This window comes from Delphinapterus leucas, chromosome 12, assembly GCF_059928025.1.
Source record: "Delphinapterus leucas isolate spDelLeu-1000000601 "Yukka" chromosome 12, BTC_Dleu_Yukka2, whole genome shotgun sequence".
Classification (NCBI taxonomy): domain Eukaryota; kingdom Metazoa; phylum Chordata; class Mammalia; order Artiodactyla; family Monodontidae; genus Delphinapterus; species Delphinapterus leucas.
This window is the reverse complement of record NC_143140.1, coordinates 64462273-64487473: the sequence shown is the minus strand read 5'-3', so window position 1 is coordinate 64487473 and position 25201 is coordinate 64462273. Positions and strand designations below refer to the sequence as shown.

The 25201-nt window shown below is 38.9% G+C and overlaps 1 protein-coding gene across 8 annotated transcripts in view; it reads right to left on the bottom strand.

Moving 5' to 3' along the window:
- L3MBTL3 (L3MBTL histone methyl-lysine binding protein 3) overlaps positions 1–25201 on the bottom strand; it is a 125924-nt gene that overhangs the window by 84122 nt on the left and 16601 nt on the right. For 5 of the 8 annotated variants that reach the window (XM_022556443.3, XM_022556421.2, XM_022556448.2 and 2 more), the window contains 5 exons: positions 20065–20180; positions 4362–4473; positions 3917–3991; positions 2316–2475; positions 1038–1170 (listed from right to left, as the gene is read on the bottom strand). In XM_022556443.3, the coding sequence (XP_022412151.2) occupies positions 1038–1170; positions 2316–2475; positions 3917–3991; positions 4362–4473; positions 20065–20166 (582 nt within the window). In that variant the 5' untranslated portion in view covers positions 20167–20180. The remainder of the gene's footprint in view (positions 1–1037; positions 1171–2315; positions 2476–3916; positions 3992–4361; positions 4474–20064; positions 20181–25201) is intronic. The other 3 variants (XM_089921993.1, XM_089921995.1, XM_089921994.1) reach the window with 3 other exon arrangements.

Here is a 25201-nt window from a genome sequence, read left to right as displayed (position 1 = left end):
CCTTCAACTTTCCAATGGCTTCCTATCATACTCAGCATAAAGTGAAAACCCATTACTCTGGTTTTTACCATAAAGCCCTGGACCACACAGAACTCTTCAGCCTCATCTTACTCCATTCTCCCCTAGCCCTCAAGGCTCAACTACCTTTTCTTATTTCCTTAAACAAAACATGCTACACGGGTTCTTACCTTATGGTCTTTTCCCTAGCAATTCCACTGCCCCACGGGGCTTCTGACTCCCAACTTTACATCAGGCTCCTTCTTATCATTCAGATCACATTGTCCAAGCCACCCTCCCTAGGAGGCCTCCCTGATAACCCAACTTAAAGCAGTCAGATCATCTTAATGCCCTATTGTAATTCTCGGCATAGTGCTCATCACAGGTTGATATTACCCCTGTTTATTTTGTTAATTTTATGTCCCCTTAACAAGAATGTAATGTCCCTGAGAAAAGAAACCCTGTCTTCCTGCTGTCATATTCATCCCTGCATTCCCAACTCCTAAAACAGTGACTAGCCAATCATCGTTGCTCAATATTGATCTTAAGGAAAATGCTTTGAGACCTCAAAGCTCCCTTTTCATATAGAGCTACTAATAAATATTTTAGAGAGGGGATGTTTATGTTTTAATTAGCATATTGTGAATTAGTTTTAGCTAAATATACCTGACGTTCATCTGCCATTTTATACCTACTCACATCGTTTTATGAGATCTGTCTGCAATTTACCAAAATGGGATTGGCATTTTGCTGTCAAGAGGAATCTAAAATTCATTCGCGCAACTGAAGGTTCTCCTGGTGCCTCTCTCACTGCAGCAGTAAATTCCAGAACATCCTACCTCTTCACCCTGAGGAAGGGGTACTACTATTTATAACTCCCATCTTGAGATGAGGACAGTGACACAGAGAGGGTAGGTGGGTAACCTCCTGATGGTGAAACAAGGTCACGGAACCAACATGTGAACTCGGGTAACTGGCTCCAGAGCCGGTGCCTTGGGCCGCGGTGCTACCCGCAAAAGCGCGGCCCTGTGGGTACTAACCGTCTCCTCATCTCGCTCTTCCTCCTCTTTGGAGTCCGCTTTCAGAGATAACTTGGGCTTCTTCTTCCGACTACACTTAGGATCTTCCTCCTCATTGTCTTCTCCCACGTCCCTTTCTTCCTTCTGATCTCTGCTGAATTTATAAACCCAAAAAAGTGACAGGAGACAATACCCATCAAATACCTGCATGTTGATTAGCAGCGCAAAACTGATTAAAAAAATATTTAACCACCAGGAGAATGGTGTACGTATCACGGATAAGAGACGCTTCAAACCACCCTCATGTGTAACACTGTCAAGACACAAAGTGGAAATTAGCTGACGTCTTAATTTATATAATTATTATAATTATGTAGTTAATGATATAATCTTAAAAGGGCACCAGCACTACAGGTGAAACAGGTTCTAACAAGTTTAAAACTATTTGTCTTCCACAGCTGCCATTCATACTAATGAAAGAATCGATTATTTAGAGATATTCTAGTCTTCAGGGGTAATTTTAAAGCAAGGATCTAGCAATTATTAAGAATGCCAAGTCCAACTGAAAAAGGCCAAGTGTAACTTTGTAAAACATCAGGTGGCTAACGAAAACAGACAATTCTCCAGCCTGTTCTGACTGAAACACATGGGAAACTCCACTCAAACATAAATGCCAAGTCATTTATTTGTAGTATGCAAGTACGCACAGGAAATACACCTTGTTGGTGATAAGCTGACCTCGTCAGACAGTTCCCAATGGCAGTCACAACACTGTCAGTCACAGCTGACGGCCCTGACCCGGAATCCTCAGTCCAGCCTGAGATCAGCAGTAACACAACTACCACGCTACTCACTATGGCCATTCAGCGGATTCTCAGTCAGGGGGAGCTTCAGTCCATTTGTGGAGTTTTAGCTTAATTACCTAAGACCTCCCAAAATATAAACAAAAGTGTGTTTCCACAAACATGAGTATCATTAAAATGTGTATGTAGCCCAAAGAAATCTAAATACTCTTGGCTGGGGAGCAATAAAATTAATGTAAACAAAAGGCTATAAAGAAAGAGGCAGAGGTTGTATTGCAGCTAGGACGTGAACAGCACAACTCAGTTCAGACATGACCAAAGACACCAGTCCAGTAGTGGGATCAGGGTCCAAGTGTCTCCAAAGGGAAAGTCTCTGGGGGAAAAAAGATGTTTTTGGATGACAGACATCGGAGAGCACAAAACCTCTGTATTCCCAAGCACCAGGCCCTTGGACTCTGAAACTCATTTTATAGATGGAATGGGGGCAAAAACCTACTTGTCTTTGATATGCCGAGCACAATTCTGGCTGCAATAGTTTCCTCCAGAAAGACACTCATCTACGTTGCCATACTGACAACAGTTCTCACAGAATTGAAGCCCTTCTACTTTCACTGGATCCTTCAACCTGAAAGGCATCCCAGTCTTCTCGGAAAAGACTAGAAGACGAAAAGAAGAAAAAAAAAGTTAAAACCATGACAGAAATCATTGCAAGACACATTTAGACTTTTTCTTCTAATAATTTTGTTAGCAACACAATAAAAGAATAATGTTTGTTGAATGAATGAATGAATGATCAAACCACACAGTGCTTGGGAGGGAGAAGAGGATGGGCTTGACAGGAATCACTCAAATTATTTACATAACACACAAAAAAATTCTTCAGAAAAGGTAAACAAAAGCTTGTCCAAGGCCTTTTCTACAGAGTTCAAAGTAAAATGAAGAAAATTTCATTAGTCACTAAATTCAGAAGATGAAACCAACCATCCATAGAATCCTATACAGCTGTATCTTTTTGACAAAATTTTAAAAGGGTTATCTATGTTATATCGTGTTTTTGATGAGTGACTCTTTTACTTAATGGGCTGAATCAACATCTTTCTATTTTACTTTTAATGCAGAAGATCTCCTAAATCATAATTATCCATATTGTCTAGGAGCTCACATTTCCTTTTGCTTGAATCGTTAGGCTAATCATTCATTCAGCAAACATTTATTAGGCACCAATTTACGCTAGACACTGATGACAGTATAGACCTTGCCCAAGAGAGCTCACAGTCTAGAAGAGAAGACAGACAAGAAAACCAATATTTATAATAAAATGTGATACATGCAATAATTGAAGCATGAACAAGTTCCAGAAGTAGTACAGAGGAAGAAGTGACTCATCCGGCCCGGGGGGAGGTCAAGGAAAGATTTTCTGATATAAAGCCTCAACAGGGTTTTGAAGGCCAAAGAGGAATTTACCAACTGGACAAAGAGAGAAACAGCATCCCAGCCAGAAGAAACAGGATGAGCACAAAAGGCAAGAAAGTATGAAACCGCATGATATGTTGGGAGAATTTTACGTAATTCAGTGCTGCTGGCCCTGCCAGAACACAGCATACAAAGAACAGAACAGAGAGCAAAGACACAAAGCAAGCAGGTGGGTGCGGGTCACCCAGATCTTTGTCTGTTTTGCTAAAGAGACAATAAGAAGTTGGTGAAGTGTCAGGTAAGCAATCTACACAAGTTCCTCTGACTTCGGTGTGCGGGATAAATTGGGGGAAATCAGAAGCAGAGTGATTCTTTAGGAGCCCGTCTGCAATAATTCAGGTGAGAGGTGATTAGGCCCTAAACTAAGGCAGTGGCAGTGATAATAGGTAGAAAAGGCCAGATCTGAGACGTATTTAGGAAATAAAAACCAAGAGGATTAGGTAACAGGCTATGGGGCTGGGAGAGAACAAATTCAGGATGACTCCTAGACTTCTTGCTTGTCCACTGGGTGGATGGTGCTACCATCAATTGATATTACGGGCTACAGAAGAAAAAGCAGGTTGGGGGGAGGGGAGAAAGAAATAGAAAATGAATTGCATTTCAGACATGTGGAGTTTGAGGTACCTGTGGGACATCCAGGTGGAGATGTCCAGTAGGCAGGTGGAAATACGGGCCTGGAGCTCAGGGGAGAGGTCGGGGCTGGAGATATAGATTTAGGAGTCATCAGCATATAGGTGTTAGTTACAACCATCGGAGTAGATGAGAAAAAAGTGGCAGGCTTTTGGCTAAATCACCTGGGTAGGCTATTAAAACATGGATTTACTTGATACTTTCCAATTAACCTTATGCTATGACAGATCTGGCATAAAGAAAGAAGACACTTTATAGTTATTTTAAAATATAAAAGCTGGTTCCATAATAGTTTCGTCATAGAAATTTACCTAAGAATATGTGACACAAAGATCACCCAGGATTTTCAAAGTTCCAGCCTATTACAAAACCTTAGATATTCTTACATTAAAACTCTTCAAAAAAAAAAAAAAGGACAATGCAGATGACCTGTTCTTACCTTCTTGAGCAGTTGGTACCATCCAAGTTGTGGTAGCCGTTGCTTTTTTAACATTTTCCATCTCACTCTCATCTGTAATAACTTCCAAGGCGCCAAACTCATTTACACGGAACTAGCGATAATAGTAGAAAGAGGCAAAATTTACAAAAGTGCTCAGAAAAGTCATCATTTAATGGCTGGCACATGTAGTCTTTAAGCAAATGAACTACGTTTTTATAAAGTTAATTTCAACAATTATATCCAGAAAAGCCCACTACCACTATTAAGCCCTTTGCATTTACCAATTTTGGAATTTCAGGAAGGGGGAACAGAACAATGCAACAAAGAACTTCTTAAGGATACAAACAACCACCCCTGCACTGTCCTATGGAGTTGCCAGCTCGCTTATATGGCTTATAATTTCAAACACTATTTTTTTTTTTTGCTAAGACTGTTTTTCTTGTTTCATATTACTGCTTATTTGATGATCAAAGTTAGTAAAAGGAGAATTACTGTTTTCCCAGGAATCAACTTGTCTCACCCAAGTTCACCTAGTTCAAAGAGCAGAAATATCATCATTCTAGAAACTGTGACTTGCATGTCCCTATCCCCATATTCCAAGATATGAGGAAGGATGGCTAAGCATGAGTCATGGGACCCCCGGCCCTATACCTCCTCTTTCTTTCACTGCTCTTTAGAATTCTCTGTTATATTCATTCACTTCTAGTCCTCCTAAACTAAACCACTGGTAATATCTATGAGATGTGAACAAGCTTACTAGCTTCAGGCCAATTTTATCACTAAAAAGTAAGGGCATCTTGATTTCATGGGCATTTTTGACCCCAAATATTGAAAATTTCCTCTCACCTCATGGAGAGCCTCAAACCAAGTATTCTTCTGCAATCTCCTGGACATACAGTTTACGTGTTGAAGACTTTTAACCACTACCTGTGTGCAGGGGCCCCATTCTCTTTGAAACAGCTAGGTTTACTCTCACATTCATGAAGGTCAAAGTTATTCTGTATTCCTTCTGTTTTTCCATAAAACAGAATGACATTAGGGATCCACTAATCTTGACAGGGGATGAAGAGCTAGAAAGCTCAAAATTCAAAAGGATTATAAAACTTCCGGCTTAAAGTTTTTAGATCTCTCACAGAAATATAGATGAGCATGCAAATATGAAGTATTTAAATAAGGCCTTCCACTTCCCAATCTAAAAATCTATTTGGTCAACATGCCAACAGAATGATTTATTTTACCAAACTAGATTCAGACTACAAGTCAGAAACATCATAAGCAAAATTTACAACTAATTATTCTTTCCACCAGGTGAAAATAGCACCTTAAACAATTTTCTGCACATAGTCTACAATTATTAAAAGCTTTCTAGACTGAACAAGTGACAGTTACGGAAGGTGAAAATGTTTTCTCCCTATTTCATATTCCAGATACAAGTTCCCAGGTAACATGTATATACTAAACCTAGTGGGTTCACCTAAAAATGTCAGTTTAGGAGGTGGTAAAAAGTCAATTGGAAGGGAAAGAGCTAAAAATAACTTTACTTTTTGAAAAAAAAAAAATTTTAAATGACCAACTCTGAAACCAGAATATTTCAAAATAAAGCTGACAGTACCATCTACTGGGCAACAGTAGAAAAGCCAAGCCATCATGATTATTAATTAATGATGTTAAAAATTATGGTAGAAAATCAATTCTGAATGAAAAATTTTTAAAAACTGGCATCAGCCCAGGTAAGTAAGTTTACTTTTATTATATGCTGATGTTAATTTAAACTTTTTTGACAAATACAAAATGTGGGAAATAGCACAAAACATTTACATTACACAGAAAGTGTCCTGTGGCTTAAATTTCCAAATTGCTGCTAAACTACACCTTGGCATTTCAAACACTGAGAAAGAGAACACAGCTGAGTGGAATCTTCAAATCAAAATTACGACCTATGACACCTGGGAGTTTTAGGTTCAAATACTTTCAAAGTTAAAAGGTAATATTCCCACATCACAACACTTAATTCCAGTTATCTTTTCCCTCTCGTGATAGTTATTGCCAGTAACTGACCTACAGTCTAAGCACAAAGTAAAGATGCAGTGCACTTAGGGAAACAGTTAACTCCCGTAAGCCAGGGACCCATGGACGGACTTAAGGGGTTGATAAATATCAGGAAATATATGCAAAATTATGGTTAAGGGAATATATATATATATATATATATATTTTTTTTTTTTTTTTGCGGTACGCGGGCCTCTCACTGTTGTGGCCTCTCCCGTTGCGGAGCACAGGCTCCGGACGCGCAGGCTCAGCGGCCATGGCTCACGGGCCCAGCCGCTCAGCGGCATGTGGGATCTTCCCGGACCGGGGCACGAACCCGCGTCCCCTGCACCGGCAGGCAGACTCTCAACCACTGCGCCACCAGGGAAGCCCAAGGGCACATATATCTGGGGATAGAGTTTATAAGTTTTATCATATTCTCAAAGGCATCCTATAACCCTGAAAAATATTTAAAAATCTACTCTAACCAAAGTTACTTTATTTCAAAAATCAGAACATTCTCTAACACTATATACAAAAATAAACTCAAAATGGATTAAAGACCTAAATGTAAGACTGGATACTATAAAACTTCGAGAGGAAAACATAGAACACTCTTTGACATAAACTATAGCAATAGTTTGGGGGGTCTATCTCCTAAAACAAAGGAAATAAAGGCCAAAAAAGGGGGGACCTATTTAAACGTAAAAGCTTTTGCACAACAAAGGTAATCATCAACAAAAGGAAAAGATAACCTACAGAATGGGAGGAAATATTTGCAAATGATATGACCAATGAGGGGTTAATATCCAACATATATAAACAGCTCATACAACTCAACACCAAAAAACAAGCAGCCCAATTAAAAAATGGGCAGAAGAACCAAATAGACATTTTTCCAAAAAAGACATACAAATGGCCAATAGACACATGAAAAGATGCTCAACATCACTAATCACCAGGGAAATGCAAATCAAAACCCCAACGAGATATCACCTCACACCTGTCAGAATGGCCATCATCAAAAAGGATACAAATAACAAATGTTGGCAAAGATGTGGAGAAAAGGGAACCCTCCTACACTGTTGGTGGGAATGTAAATTGGTGCACCCACTGTGGAGAACAGTGTGGAGGTTTCTCGAAAAACTAAAAATAGAACTACCATATGACCCAACAATTCCACTCCTGGGAATATATCCAAAAACCCAAAAACACTAATTTGAAAAGATACATGCAACCCAATGATCATAGCAGCATTATGTACAATTGCCAAGATATGTGAGCAACCTAGTGTCCATCAACAGATGAATGGATATAGAAGATGTGAGAGAGATATGTATATCACATACTATATATTATATATATATAAAACACACACACACACAATGGAATACTACTCAGCCATAAAAAAGAATGAAATTTTGCCATTTGCAGCAACATGGATGGAATCGGAGGGCATTATGCTAAGTGAAACAGGTCAGAGAAAGACAAATACTATACGGTATCACTCATATGTGGAATCTAAAAAATATTGATACAACAAACTAGTGAATATAACAAAAAGAACCACACTCACAGATATAGAGAACAAACTAGTGGTTACCAGTGGGGGGGGAGGGGCAACATGGGGTAGGGCATTAAGAGGTATAAACTATTAGGTATAAAATAAGCTACAAGGATATATTGTACAACATGTATAATATAACCAATATTTTATAATAACTATAAATGGAGTATAACCTTTGAAAACTGTGAATCACTATAGTGTACACCTGTAACTTATAATAAAAAATTAACCTCGTGGGGGACCTTGAAGATGGCGGAAGAGTAAGACGCAGAGATCGCCTTCCTCCCCACGGATACACCAGAAATACATCTACACGTGGAACGACTCCTACAGAACACCTACTGAAGGCTGGCAGAAGACCTCAGACCTCCCAAAAGGCAAGAAACTCCCCACGTACCTGGGTAGGGCAAAAGAAAAAAAGAAAAAACAGAGACAAAAGAATAAGGACGGAACCTGCACCAGTGGGAGGGAGCTGTGAAGGAGGAAAAGTTTCCACACACTAGGAAGACCCTCCGCGGGCGGAGACTGCGGGAGGCGGAGGGGGGAGCTTCGGTACCGCGGAGTAGTGCACAGCGACGGGTGCGTAGGGCAAAGCGGGGAGATTCCCGCACAGAGGATCGGTGCCGACCGGCACTCACCAGCCCCAGAGGCTTGTCGGCTCACCGGCCGGGGCGTGCGGGGCTGCGAGCTGAGGCTCGGGTTTCGGTTTTGGACGGAGCGCAGGGAGAGGACTGGGGTTGGCGGCTTGAACATAGCCTGAAGGGGTTAGTGCACCACAACTAGCCGGGAGGGAGTTCGGGGAAAAGCCTGCACCTGCCGAAGAGGCAAGAGACTTTTTCTTCCTTCTTTGTTTCCTGGTGCGCGAGGAGAGGGGTTTAAGAGCGCTGCTTAAAGGAACTCCAGAGACGGGCGCGAGCCGCGGCTAAAAGCGCGAACCCCAGAGACGGGCGCGAGCCGCGGCTAAAAGCGCGGACCCCAGAAACGGGCGGGAGACGCTAAGGCTGCTGCTGCCGCCACCAAGGGGCCTGTGTGCGAGCACAGGTCACTCTCCACACCCCTCTTCCGCGGAGCCTGTGCAGCCCGCCACTGCCAGGTTCCCGGGAACCAGGGACAACTTCCCCGGGAGAACGCACGGCGGGCCTCAGGCTGCTGCAACGTCACGCCGGCCTCTGCCGCAACGTCACGCCGCCTCTGACGCCGCAGGCCCGCCCCGCACGCAGTGCCCCTCCTTCCCCCCCCCACCCCCGGCCTGAGTGAGCCGGAGCCCCCGAATCAGCGGCTCCTTTAACCCTGTCCTGTCTGAGCAAAAAACAGACGCCCTCCAGCGACCTACACGCAGAGGCAGGGCCAAATCCAAAGCTGAGCTCCTGTGAGCTGTGAGAACAAAGAAGAGAAAGGGAAATCTCTCCCAGCAGCCTCAGAAGCAGCGGATTAAAGCTCCACCATCAACTTGATATACCCTGCATCTGTGGAATACCTGAATAGACAAGGAATGATCCCAAATTGAAGAGGTGGACTTTAGGAGCGAGATCTATGATTTTTTTCCCTTTTCCTCTTTTTGTGAATGTGTACGTGTATGCTTCTGTGTGAGATCTTGCCTGTATACTCTTGCTTCCACCATTTGTCCTAGGGCTCTATCTGTCCATGGTTTTTAAAAAAAATTTTTTTTCTCAATAATTAATTTTAATTGTAATATCTTTATTATACTTTACCTTCGTTCTTTCTTTCTTTCTTTCCTTCCTTCCTTCCCTCCTTTAGACAACGAATCACCCCAAATTGAGGAGGTGGTCTCTGAGAGCAAGATTTATGATTTTTCCCCCTTTACCTCTTTTTGTGAAGGTGTATGTGTATGCTTCTGTGTAAGATTTTCTCTGTACAGCTTTGCTTCCAACATTTGTCCTAAGGTTCTGTCCGTCCCTTTTTTTTTTTAAATATTTTTTAATTCAATAACTATATTATACTTTATTTTATTTTTACTTATCTTCTTTCTTTCTGTCTTTTTTCCTTCTTTCCCTCCTTCCTTCCTTCCTCCCTCCCTCCCTCCCTCCTTTCTTTCCTTCTTTGCTTCTTGCTTCCTTCCTTCCTTTCCTCCTTTCCTTCTTTCTTTCCTCATACTTCTACTAATTCTCTCTACTTTTTCTCCCTTTTATTCTGAGCCGTGTGGACGAAAGGCTCTTGGTGCTCCAGCCAGGAGTCAGGGCTCTGCCTCTGAGGTAGGAGAGCCAACTTCAGGACACTGGTCAACAAGAGACCTCCCAGCTCCACATAATATTAAACGGCGGAAATCTCCCAGAGACCTCCATCTTAACACCAGCACCCAGCTTCACTCAACGACCAGCAAGCCACAGTGCTGGACAACCTATGCCAAACAACTAGCAAAACAGGAACACAACCCCACCCATTAGCAGAGAGGCTGCCTAAAATCATAATAAGGCCACAGACACCCCAAAACACACCACCAGACGTGAACCTGCCCACTAAAGAGACAAGATCCTGCCTCATCCACCACAACACAGGCACTAGTCCCCTCCACCAGGAAGCCTACACAACCCACTGAAACAACCTTAGCCACTGGAGACAAGACATCAAAAACAACGGGAACTACGAACGTGCAGCCTGCAAAAAGGAGACCCCAAACACAGTAAGATAAGCAAAATGAGAAGACAGAAAAACACACAGCAGATGAAGGAGCAAGATAAAAATGCACCAGACCTAACAAATGAAGAGGAAATAGGCAGTCTACCTGAAAAAGAATTCAGAATAATGATAGTAAGGATGATCCGAAATCTTGGAAGTAGAATGGACAAAATGCAAGAAACAGTTAACAAGGACCTAGAAGAAATAAAGATGAAACAAGCAATGATGAACAACGCAATAAATGAAATTAAAAGTACTCTAGATGGGATCAATAACAGAATAACTGAGGCAGAAGAACGGATAAGTGACCTGGAAGATAAAATAGTAGAAATAACTACTGCAGAGCAGAATAAAGAAAAAAGAATGAAAAGAACTGAGGACAGTCTCAGAGACCTCTGGGACAACATTAAACGCACCAACATTCGAATTATAGGGGTTCCAGAAGAAGAAGAGAAAAAGAAAGGGACTGAGAAAATATTTGAAGAGATTATAGTTGAAAACTTCCCTAATATGGGAAAGGAAATAGTTAATCAAGTCCAGGAAGCACAGAGAGTCCCATACAGGATAAATACAAGGAGAAATACGCCAAGACACATACTAATCAAAATGTCAAAAATTAAATACAAAGAAAGCATATTAAAAGCAGCAAGGGAAAAACAACAAATAACACACAAGGGAATCCCCATAAGGTTAACAGCTGATCTCTCAGCAGAAACCCTACAAGCCAGAAGGGAGTGGCAGGACATACTGAAAGTGATGAAGGAGAAAAACCTGCAACCAAGACTACTCTACCCAGCAAGGGTCTCATTCAGATTTGATGGAGAAATTAAAACCTTTACAGACAAGCAAAAGCTGAGAGAGTTCAGCACCACCAAACCAGCTTTACAACAAATGCTAAAGGAACTTCTCTAGACAAGGAACACAAGAGAAGGAAAAGACCTATAATAACGAACCCAAAACAATATAGAAAATGGGAATAGGAACATACATATCGATAATTACCTTAAATGTAAATGGACTAAATGCTCCCACCAAAAGACACAGATTGGCTGAATGGATACAAAAACAAGACCCTTATATATGCTGTCTACAAGAGACCCACTTCAGACCTAGAGACACATACAGACTGAAAATAAGGGGATGGAAAAAGATATTCCATGCAAATGGAAACCAAAAGAAAGCTGGAGTAGCAATTCTCATATCAGACAAAATAGACTTTAAAATAAGGACTATTACAAGAGACAAAGAAGGACACTACATAATGATCAAGGGATCGATCCAAGAAGAAGATATAACAATTGTAAATATTTATGCACCCAACATAGGAGCACCTCAATACATAAGGCAAATACTAACAGCCATAAAAGGGGAGATCGACAGTAACACATTCATAGTAGGGGACTTTAACACCCCACTTTCACCCATGGACAGATCATCCAAAATGAAAATAAATAAGGAAACACAAGCTTTAAATGATACATTAAACAAGATGGACTTAATTGATATTTATAGGACACTCCATCCAAAAACAATAGAATACATATTTTTCTCAAGTGCTCATGGAACATTCTCCAGGATAGATCATATCTTGGGTCACAAATCAAGCCTTGGTAAATTTAAGAAAATTGAAATTGTATCAAGTATCTTTTCTGACCACAATGCCATGAGACTAGATATCAATTACAGGAAAAGATCTGTAAAAAATACAAACACATGGAGACTAAACAATACACTACTTAATAATGAAGTGGTCACTGAAGAAATCAAAGAGGAAATAAAAAAATACCTAGAAACAAATGACAATGGAGACACAACGACCCAAAACCTATGGGATGCAGCAAAAGCAGTTCTAAGGGGGACGTTTATAGCAATACAAGCCCACCTTAAGAAGCAGGAAACATCTCGAATAAACAACCTAACCTTGCACCTCAAGCAATTAGAGAAAGAAGAACAAAAAAACCCCAAAGCTAGCAGAAGGAAAGAAATCATAAAAATCAGATCAGAAATAAATGAAAAAGAAATGAAGGAAACAATAGCAAAGATCAATAAAACTAAAAGCTGGTTCTTTGAGAAGATAAACAAAATAGATAAACCACTAGCCAGACTCATCAAGAAAAAAAGGGAGAAGACTCAAATCAATAGAATTAGAAATGAAAAAGGGGAAGTAACAACTGACACTGCAGAAATAAAAAAATCATGAGAGATTACTACAAGCAACTCTATGCCAATAAAATGGACAATCTGGAAGAAATGGACAAATTCTTAGAAATGCACAACCTGCCAAGACTGAATCAGGAAGAAATAGAAAATATGAACAGACCAATCACAAGCACTGAAATTGAAACTGTGATTAAAAATCTTCCAACAAACAAAAGCCCAGGACCAGATGGCTTCACAGGTGAATTCTATCAAACGTTTAGAGAAGAGCTAACACCTATCCTTCTCAAACTCTTCCAAAATATAGCAGAGGGAGGAACACTCCCAAATTCCTTCTACGAGGCCACCATCACCTTGATACCAAAACCAGACAAGGATGTCACAAAGAAAGAAAACTACAGGCCAATATCACTGATGAACATAGATGCAAAAATCCTCAACAAAATACTAGCAAACAGAATCCAACAGCACATTAAAAGGATCATACACCATGATCAAGTGGGGTTTATTCCAGGAATGCAAGGATTCTTCAATATACGCAAATCTATCAATGTGATAAACCATATTAACAAATTGAAGGAGAAAAACCATATGATCATCTCAATAGATGCAGAGAAAGCTTTCGACAAAATTCAACACCCATTTATGATAAAAACCCTGCAGAAAGTAGGCATAGAGGGAACTTTCCTCAACATAATAAAGGCCATATATGACAAGCCCACAGCAAACATCATCCTCAATGGTGAAAAACGGAAAGCATTTCCACTAAGATCAGGAATAAGACAAGGTTGCCCACTCTCACCACTCTTATTCAACATAGTTTTGGAAGTTTTAGCCACAGCAACCAGAGAAGAAAAGGAAATAAAAGGAATCCAAATCGGAAAAGAAGAAGTAAAGCTGTCACTGTTTGCAGATGACATGATACTATACATAGAGAATCCTAAAGATGCTACCAGAAAACTACTAGAGCTAATCAATGAATTTGGTAAAGTAGCAGGATACAAAGTTAATGCACAGAAATCTCTGGCATTCCTATATACTAATGATGAAAAATCTGAAAGTGAAATCAAGAAAACACTCCCATTTACCATTGCAACAAAAAGAATAAAATATCTAGGAATAAACCTACCTAAGGAGACGAAAGACCTGTATGCAGAAAATTATAAGACACTGATGAAAGAAATTAAAGATGATACAAATAGATGGAGAGATATACCATGTTCTTGGATGGGAAGAATCAACATTGTGAAAATGACTCTACTACCCAAAGCAATCTACAGATTCAATGCAATCCCTATCTAACTACCACTGGCATTTTTCACAGAACTAGAACAAAAAATTTTGCAATTTGTATGGAAACACAAAAGACCCCGAATAGCCAAAGCAATCTTGAGAACGAAAAAAGGAGCTGGAGGAATCAGGCTCCCTGACTTCAGACTATACTACAAAGCTACAGTAATCAAGACAGTATGGTACTGGCACAAAAACAGAAAGATAGATCAATGGAACAGGATAGAAAGCCCAGAGATAAACCCACGCACATATGGACACCTTATCTTTGATAAAGGTGGCAGGAATGTACAGTGGAGAAAGGACAGCCTCTTCAATAAATGGTGCTGGGAAAACTGGACAGGTACATGTAAAAGTATGAGATTAGATCACTCCCTAACACCATACACAAAAATAAGCTCAAAATGGATTAAAGACCTAAATGTAAGGCCAGAAACTATCAAACTCTTAGAGGAAAACATAGGCAGAACACTCTAGGACATAAATCACAGCAAGATCCTTTCTGACCCACCTCCTAGAGTAATGGAAATAAAAACAAAAATAAACAAATGGGACCTAATGAAACTTCAAAGCTTTTGCACAGCAAAGGAAACCATAATCAAGACCAAAAGACAACCCTCAGAATGGGAGAAAATATTTGCAAATGAAGCAAATGACAAAGGATTAATTTCCAAAATTTACAAGCAGCTCATGCAGCTCAATAACAAAAAAACAAACAACCCAATCCAAAAATGGGCAGAAGACCTAAACAGACATTTCTCCAAAGAAGATATACAGAATGCCAACAAACACATGAAAGAATGCTCAACATCATTAATCATTAGAGAAATGCAAATCAAAACTACAATGAGATATCATCTCACACCAGTCAGAATGGCCATCATCAAAAAATCTACAAACAATAAATGCTGGAGAGGGTGCGGAGAAAAGGGAACACTCTTGCACTGCTGGTGGGAATGTGAATTGGTTCAGCCACTATGGAGAACAGTATGGAGGTTCCTTAAAAAACTACAAATAGAATTACCATATGACCCAGCAATCCCACTACTGGGCATATACCCTGAGAAAACCAAAATTCAAAAAGAGTCATGTACCAAAATGTTCATTGCAGCTCTATTTACAATAGCCCAGAGATGGAAACAACCTAAGCGCCCATCATCGGATGAATGGATAAAGAAGATGTGGCACATATATACAATGGAATATTACTCAGCCTTAAAAAGAAATGAAATTGAGCTATTTGTAATGAGATGGATAGACCTAGAGTCTGTCATACAGAGTGAAGTAAGTCAGAAAGAGAAAGACAAATACCGTATGCTAACACATATATATGGAATTTAAGGGGAAAAAAGAAAAATGTCATGAAGAACCTAGGGGTAAGACAGGAATAAAGACGCAGACCTACTGGAGAACGGACTTGAGGATATGGGGAGGGGGAAGGGTGAGCTTTGACAGGGCGAGAGAGAGTCATGGACATATACACACTAACAAACGTAGTAAGGTAGATAGCTAGGGGGAAGCAGCCGCAAGGCACAGGGATATTAGCTCGGTGCTTTGTGACAGCCTGGAGGGGTGGGATAGGGAGAGTGGGAGGGAGGGAGACGCAAGAGGGAAGACATATGGGAACATATGTATATGTATAACTGATTCACTTTGTTATAAAGCAGAAACTAACACACCATTGTAAAGCAATTATACCCCAATAAAGATGTTTAAAAAAAACAAAAACAAACAAAAAAAATTAACCTCAAAGTGTTTTTAAAGTATCCTATCATATGCAAAAAGACACAGGGATCAATTTTTTTTGTCTTCCACAATATTACTACTGTAAAAAAAGTTGGACAGCACAGGCTGTTAGTTAGGTGCTGCTAACATTACTGAGTTCCATCGATGAAATTCCAGAAAGACTGACACATTTCCTAACATTTTTTTCCCCAATAAAATACTCAAATTCTGAAATTGGTAATGCTTTTATGAATGGTGCTGCAACTATAGAAACTTGATATAATCACTTTTTAATAAGTTATTAGTTCTTTTAACCTAGACATCTAAAAAGCACTATAAAAAATTAGCAACTGACTCCATTCTACAATCAAGAATGTCAAAATTATAAACTTTACAAAAGGGCTTTATTAAGCAAATCAAGCATATCAGCTGACACTGTAACTTCTGTTAGTGGATACATCTAGGTCAATCAGAAAACAATTACGCCTGAAATATATAAGGGGTTGAAAAGGTTTTGTTTGTTTGTCTTGGCTTAAGCTACCTTTTATTTGATTCATTCTCCTTATTTTTGCTTATAGAGGCAAAGGATCTTTAGCCTATTTGTGCCTATCTTTAATAATAGATCATTAAAAGACACTGCTGAGATTACTGTTTTCATTACTTTCAGTGTTGAAATAGGAGTTCTACTTAGCAATCTGTTTCAAGGACAAAGATATTTAGTAACTACACTGTTCTGAACGTCAAACAAGACAAGGCAAAACCCTGCAATAAGAGCGCAGTGAATTTTCCAGTTGGGTTTCTGCATCACTGGTGCTGGGTCTTGCTCTTGGTTAAGTGGCAACTATTCTTTTGAGATAAGATGCTATCACTCTCAGGAGTGTACTGACATTTTACTGAGGGACTCCGGAAGGCTAAATCCTTATAACCCAGAGGAATAATTCTCTGCAGATAAATTTCAGAAATCATAAGAAGTTTAGGCAGAGAATCGCTTAGGGACAGCAAGCCCTACCATGCATCTTTCCACAAGCCTTACCACTTAGTCGCCTGCCTGTTCTTACAGCTGGCCCTGAGATATTAATCTACAAACACAGATTTGCATTTTAAAGGAACAAATTAGGCAACGGTAAAGTTTACAAAGTTTGTTTAAGTAAAAATGTCTTGTTAATGACTACAATATTTTCAAGAGGTCCGGTGGACACTTGTTGCTCTTCCCTAACACTATACTTTCGGATGCTAGCCCCTCTTCTGTATGCCCCTTTCTCTCCCTCCTCCCATCCCTGCCCCCAAAAGTCTTCACACAGTTTCCCACTTATTTTCAGGCACCTAAACCTCACATGACATCTGCTTCCAAAGCCTTCCTGATCCCTCCAGCTAACATAATACCTCCTCTAAATTGCTGTAACATTTCCCTTTCATCTCTTTTGATATGAAAACGTTTCTCTTGTTAGTAGAATAGTAGTGGTAAGTAAATCAATTTTAAAATCAGAAAAGCCTGGTTTTAAGACCCAGTTCTGCCAGTAACGCACTGTCTGACCTTGCTTGAGCAAGTGACTTAAGCACTCCGGGCCTCTGTTTCCCCATCTGTAAACTGACAACAGTGACAGAAACTCCCTCAAATGGGTTAAATAAGAGAATTAAGAGACATAGGTTAAGTGCCCACCAGAGAATAAATTCTCTATTCTTTCTGCTACTGCACCCAAATAAGGAGATTTTGCCCTCTGTTCTATATAAGGGTTGGTTAGCCCAGTGTGAAGGGGGGAATGGGGATGCCAGCAACAGGGACCAGTAAAAAGGGACCAAGGTGTGAGCTAGTTGGCTGGGCTGGAAACAGGGTGGCACAGAGGAGTGAAATGAGATGCAGCTAGAGAGGAAAGTAGGGGCTAGACCACCAAAAAACTCTTGTGATAAACTTAAGGGGTTTGAACTTTATCACGAAGGATACAGGAAACTGCTAAAGGATTTTAAGCAGAAGAGCGATATCACTTGACTGGCCAGCAGTTCATGAGGCTTTTACAGAGAAAAGTTCTTTCAAAATGGCAATAAACTGAAGCATATTAAAACCTGTTCCCATGATAAGAAACCAACTTCTATGTATTAGCTGAATTAACCTCAGCTGGGTTGTCTTAGGGCTCGCACATTAAGAAAGCCACATGCCTTCGCCCATTAAAAAAGAGAAGCTTCCAGTGTCAAACAGGCAGAGCATGATGCGGGAGAGTAAACTGCATGATTTAGTCAAAGTTCTTTCCAATAACTTAATTATGAAAAATCAATTGCTGAATCAGTTCTCTTAGGCAGCTCAAATCGTAATACGAGGAGCAAATGAATCAGATATCCTAAGCAATATAATCAACTGGCTAGTCTTTGAATCTCCTCAGATAAAAAGGGTTATAAAGTAGAAAATTTTTTTAAATTATTTTTTTAAATAGGGTATCTGTCAACAGCAGATAAAGTGAATTGGATACATGGCAATTACCCAAGTAATTAGAGGAGTCTAAAAGTCAAATCAAATAACCCAGATTATAATACCCACTAAGTGGCTTAATTATCTGATTACCTTTATAAAAGTAATAGGTTAATTCCTAAAATCCATTGCTTAGAAAACCTTTAGGCAATCTAAATTTTTTAGGGATGGAGACTTCACTCTATTGTCAAAATCTAATTGAACAAAAATTATAAATTTCATCATCCACCTACATGGGAAAAAAAATAAGCCATTCAGAAGGAATAAAGATGTACAAGAAAAATAAGACGCTGAAGCAATAAAAAAAAGGCAGTTTACATAATATACCATAAAGCAAGAAAAGATACAATTTGTTAAGTGTTTTACATATATTATGTTTTTCAATCCTTACAACCAGCTTATGACATAGATCCTATAACCCCATTTTACAGATAAAGATTGTGAAACTTAGAATTTAAATAACAAAGCTCATTTAGCTAATTATGTGGCTGACACTATCAGAATCTTGAAGAGTTTTTCTTTCTCAAAAATTTCAGCACTCTATTTCCATCATATCTAATCCAGATGAACATTTGGAGAATGTTAGAGAAGATAAAACCCTTGGCATTCATTTAATTCCTTATTTTACCAAAGAGGAAACTGGCCCCAAAGAGATTAACTGACTTGTTCAAGGTCACATAGAACTAAAACTAAAAACCGAATCTCCTTTCCATATTTCACTAAACCTCACTGCAATATTTTTGTTAAACTAAACTCAGATAGATGTGTTGGCACACTGCACTTAATTAAACCTAAACCAACTAAAATCTAAGTATTTTTCCAACAAGCGGTGAACTGCCCAAATCTCACCACTGAGGATGGACTAGAACAGTTTTGGCTCAGATACTTGTCAAGTGGCCATTAAAAGGGATTGGATTCCAAGAAGTCAATATTAGGGGGCAGGAATTTCTATTCAAGAACAGGCCAGAACGCCAAGCATCAGCAAGGCAAGCCAAGAGACGTCCAGTTAGGGAGGTCGGATGTTCAAACACCTGAGTGACTAAGTACAAACACAAAGTCTAAAGGGCCACGGACAGGTTCAAGGTTCCAGAGACAGGATCAGAGCAAAAGCAAATTAGAAATGAGAGGTGGGGTGGCTGACTTTCCAGGTGAGTGCTTGCACAACCCTGTCCCAGGGTGCAGCAGATGTGGTCCTGGAGTGGCTTTGGGGGGCTGGGGAAAAGGGGCAGGCTGAGCACCTAGAAAAGGAGCAGACTGAAGCAGTGTTCTCTGAGGAGGGTTCTCAGCTATACAAAAGCGGTCTCATTTACAGGAAGGACCAGCTTCTGAAAAAGTGATTACACAAAAATCCATATTTACAGTTTACAGTATAAATAATTTAAGGGAGGTGAACAGTCCTGTTTATTCAATATTTTAACATTATCCAGTTTTAAAATAAGAAAACTAGGACACAGGGAGTGTGGTTTTTCACTTCAAGTTACAAAGCCCATTACTACAAAAAATATACAAAGCTAGACCTTCTAAGTCTACCACTTTTACATTTATTGGCCATCCTGATAGACTAAAACCTGAAACCATCTTCCTTGAAGCTATACATGAATTTCTACAAAATGCGTACAGACTGCAGAAATACTTCTAAGTCCCCTACCCCAGTTGACAAAGGCTTCTGCCAAACCACCAGCAGTTTATCATCTTGAGATGCTGAGGACCAAGCATCATATAAAACTACAGCCACTATGCTTAATGCTTTTAATCCTTATTTCACATATGTGCTCAAATTCATTTTAATAATAAACACACACACACACACACAATTTTATGTAATAAAGACAGCTTACCTTTAAATCACTTCCTGGTAATGTACCTACTCCATCCTTCCAATCCATAACACTGAATACATCAAACTCTTGACCACTTGTGCTAGAGGCAGATTCAGTCATGATTTTTTTTTAACCTGGAAAAGGAAAAAAGGGCATATCACTTAAATATTCTACATACAAATCAGTTTTTATTTTAATAGTCACTGCTTCAATTTCCCTTAATTACATAATTTTCTTGATCATAATATCCCATATCCAGAGATTTAGAAATAATTGCTTCAAACATATTCTTCCTAGTGCAATCCATGGTAAATTACAGGAGAAAATATATTAATAAAAGTTCTAGGTTAAACAAAAAGTGCCATGGTAAATTTTTGCTATTGTTAGAAGAGGAATTCACTGTTTCATAGCATATTCACTTAGAACAAAAAATCATGATGACATATGGATAGAATTCTTCACCCTCTAAGGAGTTCCCCCCACCCCAAGACATTCAAAAGAGAGTAGGTGTGGCTAAAGGATAGTATCCAGTATAAAATGTTGAAAAAGAGGCCATTTAGACTTTAAAAAAGAACAAGAAAATTCAGTCCATTATTGAATGCCATCTACACTAAATTTGACAGGTAAGTCTGTTCTATCAATACAATGAATATACAGTATGATTGATTCTTTCATGAAATTGATTTATTTAACTCAGTTGAAATATCTGCCAAGTTGATGTTCTGAGAAACAGGAAAACAGTCTCAAAATGTACAGCAAACACAATTAGGCTATGTTAAGATAACCAATTTGGCTAGCTACACTGTGATAATGCTCTTAATTTTCATTTTCAAAACAAACTTTTTCGTAATCATATATCCATTGGCGGTAGTATTGTTATTCTGAAACTGCTGTCTGTGTGGTATGGGATAAAACAAATAAATAATTATGTTGGTGTCACTGACAAGTGATCGAAGATCAATGGGTCCTAAATCTGAATGGAAGTATCTGTATAATTTCATGATGCATTTTATGTTTAAAAAATATGCATATTTTCTAGCTTTGCCCACTGACAAACTCTAGAAACAACCACCAATCAATAGTAATTAACAGCCTAGTATTCAGATTGTGGTCTCTAAATACCATTTCTCCCAGGCCTTCCCAGAGGTGGCAGGAAATGTGCAAGGTGAGCCTGGAACATCTTATCAAATAAAAAAGCAAGGAAGCTATCAAAGACAGCAGAGGTCATACCAAAGGGACTCAGAAGCAAACTTGAAGAGGCTTCTGTTGGCCAAAGTAAGGATATTAGCTGCAGTGAATTGAAACACATCAAATAAGTTTAAATCATTATGAGTTCACAACGATATTCAAAACAAACAAACCAACCAAGAACACCTCATTGGTCACCTTTTGATTATACAAGGGAACCAACCATCTTATTATTTGGAAAAATAAACAAGGACTTATCCTGCCCATATTGCATGAGATCGATAAAAACTGTATCTCAGGGTAACCAAATCATTGGTGAGAAGAAGTTTCCTTTCAGAAAAAAATTCTTGCTAATAAATAGAGAAGGAATGATAGAACTGAAACATAGCCATTTGCAACCATTAAATAATGACTCTAGCAACCATCATCAATGCCTTCTAAGAATACCTGCCAACCCAACACCATCTATGAAGTATTCTTGCCAGGAAAAAACTAAATCAAATCTGTTGTGATCAAGTCTATTTACAGGAAATACCAGAGACAAAGGAACATGTGAAATCACACCATTAAGACATAAGAAGCAAAACATGGATTGTACTGGGAACGCTGAGACCTTTCGAAAAGGTCCAAGAAGTCAAAATTACTTTCATAAAAATATTAACACGTTATTTGCCTTCTTCACTATGTTGATATTTACACTGATGGTGCAAAGCAATAGTGGATAAAACTGCTGAAGCTGTGGCACCCAGCTGCAGTAGTAGTCATTTTATTCTTCAGCAGCATGCACTCACAGTAAACAAATGTCAGATTCACTAAAAACCACCTTTGATGAAGTAAAATAATAAATTTTATTAAATCGATATTTGAATATATATCTTTTTAATATTCTGTGTGATGAAACAGAAGTATGCACAAAGTGCTCGGGGGCATGGCAAAATACCAACGCCGTCTCAAGGGAAAGCACTTGTGAATTGTTTGAGATGCAAGCTGAACAAGCTGCTTTTTTTTTTTTTATGGAATCCCACTTTTACCTAAAAAACGATGTTTATTCAAGTTTAGATATTTGGAAAATATTCTGTCACACTGACAGCATTCGTTACTAATGATACAATTTCAGCATTTTGGAAAACCTGTATCCACCACCATGAGCCTGACAGCTTCCCAAAAGCTACAGACTTTTCTAAGGAGATGGGTGGTGATATTCATGAATATGATTTTTAAAAATATTTCATAATGAAATATGTCAACATTTGGAAGATCTACATAACTCAGTGAAGTGATTTTTCCAAATGACCAATGCTTACAGTTACAAAATTATGCATGGCTAAAGGATCCATTCAAAGTGCAACACAGACTGATGGATTTTAATGTGACAGAGTACAGAAAGCTCACTGATAGGATTTCAAATTGCACACTGCAACTAACCTTTAAGAAACTACCACATGTCAAGTTTTGGTGTAATATTAAAGAAGAGTGTCCATCATTAAATGAAAAACTTAAAATAATCCTCCATTTTCCAACCCCATACCAGTGTGAAGCAGATTTTCTTCATATGCGTCAACCAAAACAAAATATTGCAACAGACTGAATGAGAAGCAGGTATTAGAATCCAGCTCTCTTCTATTAAGCAGACATTAAAGAGATTTTCAAAAATGTAAAACAGTGTTACTTCTCTCACCTTTTCTTTTAAATTTTGGAAACTGTGATTATAGCTCATAAAAATTGTGCTTATACGTACTAAGGTAATCAGTTTACTATGTTATGAGTCATAATAAATAACCAATATACTTTAATTTCTAAGGCAGTAAATATTGATACATATAACACAAACAATAGCTCTTTGGGTTTTTCATTTTTTAGAGCATAAAAGGGACTTGAGACCAAAAAGTCTGAAAGCCACTGCTATACAGGATTAAAAACTTGTTTTCGGCACACACAAAAAATTGTAAGGAATAACTAATAAACAAATGGAAGAGGAAATTTGAAATTTAGATTGAGACATTAACCAATCGCAATACTGCATTTCATAGATCTTGTTTGAACACTGATTTAAATTTTTTTTTTTTTTTAAAAGATTATTAGGGACTTCCCTGGTAGTCCAGTGGTTAAGGCTTCGCCTTCCAATGCAGGGTGTGTGGGTTTGATCCCTGCTTGGGGAGCTAAGATCCCACATGCCTCGGGGCCAAAAACCCAAAACATAAAACAGAAGCAGTACTGTAACATATTCAATAAAGACTGTAAAAAATAGTCCACATCGGGCTTCCCTGGTGGCGCAGTGGTTAAGAATCTGCCTGCCAATGCAGGGGACACGGGTTCGAGCCCTGGTCCAGGAAGATCCCACATGCCACAGAGCAACTAAGCCCGTGTGCCACAACTACTGAGCCTGCGCTCTAGAGCCCGCGAGGCACAACTACTGAAGCCCGCACGTCTAGAGCCTGTGCTCTGCAACAAGAGAAGACACCGCAGTGAGAAGCCCGCGCACTGCAATGAAGAGCAGCCCCCGCTCACCGCAACTAGAGAAAGCCCATGCGCAGCAACGAAGACCCAACGCAGCCAAAAATAAAAATAAAGAAAAGTTTTAAAAAAATGGTCCACATCAAAAAATCTTAAAAAAAAAAAAAAGAAAAAAGATGATTTGACAGGAGGAGAAATATGAATACCAACTATTTGATGATATTAGAGAAATACCATTGCTTTTTTTTGAGGGATGATGATGATACATACTTTAAAGAGAGGAGGTCTTCCTTGTATTTTAGAGATACAAGCTGAAATTGTGAAATGAAGTGATATAAGGTGAGGAAGTTGCTACAAATTAATTAAGGGGTAAAATGGTGAAATAAGACCGGCAACATGTTGGAACTGTGAAGATAAAGACGAGTGAAGGGTCCAGGGTGGTTATTACACTACATTCCACATTTTAAATAGTCAATAGGAAAAAAACAAAACAAAACCCTGTGTTTCTTTGAATTATAGCTATCTTCTGTTGGAGTTTACTAGATGCTTCAATATTCTTTCTTCCTTTATCATTAAGACTTAATCCTCAAAACAGGAAATAGGTTGTAAAGGCCGGAGGAAGAATTAATCTAAGAAATAGTAAAAATATGAAATAAATTAAGACTCATACTGAAGTCCTCTATGACTCCTACCTCACTAAATACATAAAGATCAGCAACAAACCTGACTTTCTAAGGTAGGAGTGGCAGCTTTTCCTGATAGATAGTAGAGTGACAGAATAATTTTCCCCCTGGTGGATAAACCAGGTAAAACCTGAGTGATCCTTTAATAAGAAAATTTTTTCATTTATTAATTCAATCACATCTTCTTCCAGAAAAGCATTCAAAACATCAGAAAACTTAGACAAACTATTTCATTTATTTGTTTCTCACAGAAAGATGGGTTCTATCATCCCTCTAGTCGACACTGAAAAAAGTGCAGAGTTCAGTAACTCACCCGAAACCACACTTGGTGGCATACCCAGGATTTTAACCCAGGTCAGTCTGATTCCAACCCTGGGCTTTTTTCTCAACCACCGTCTTGTGCTGTCTCAAAGTCTTACCCCCTCTGAGAATCTGGCTAAGCCTACTTTTCCCCATTTTACTCCTTGGAACACAGCAAGTCCAGAAAGCAGTTTACTAGGTCCAAAGTTCTCGATTTATGTAGATCAGTACAACACGTATCCTTTTTAGTAAAGTGCCATCAAATATACGCTTATTAACAAAATGTCATTGAGACACATATTCAACACAAATAGATTTTTGGTCTTTTCCTACCTAAAAACCATAAATGTATGAAATTTACAAGAGCAAAAATGCTGTCTGTGACCAGGAGGAGGAATAGAAAATCGGGGTAATCTAAAAGCTATCACTGTACAAAAGCTGCAGTAAATGTTTATTACATATTTTAGGAAATAATTAGAATATGCTTTTGCTATACAAAACACTGGTAATGTTACAAAGTATACTCTGCC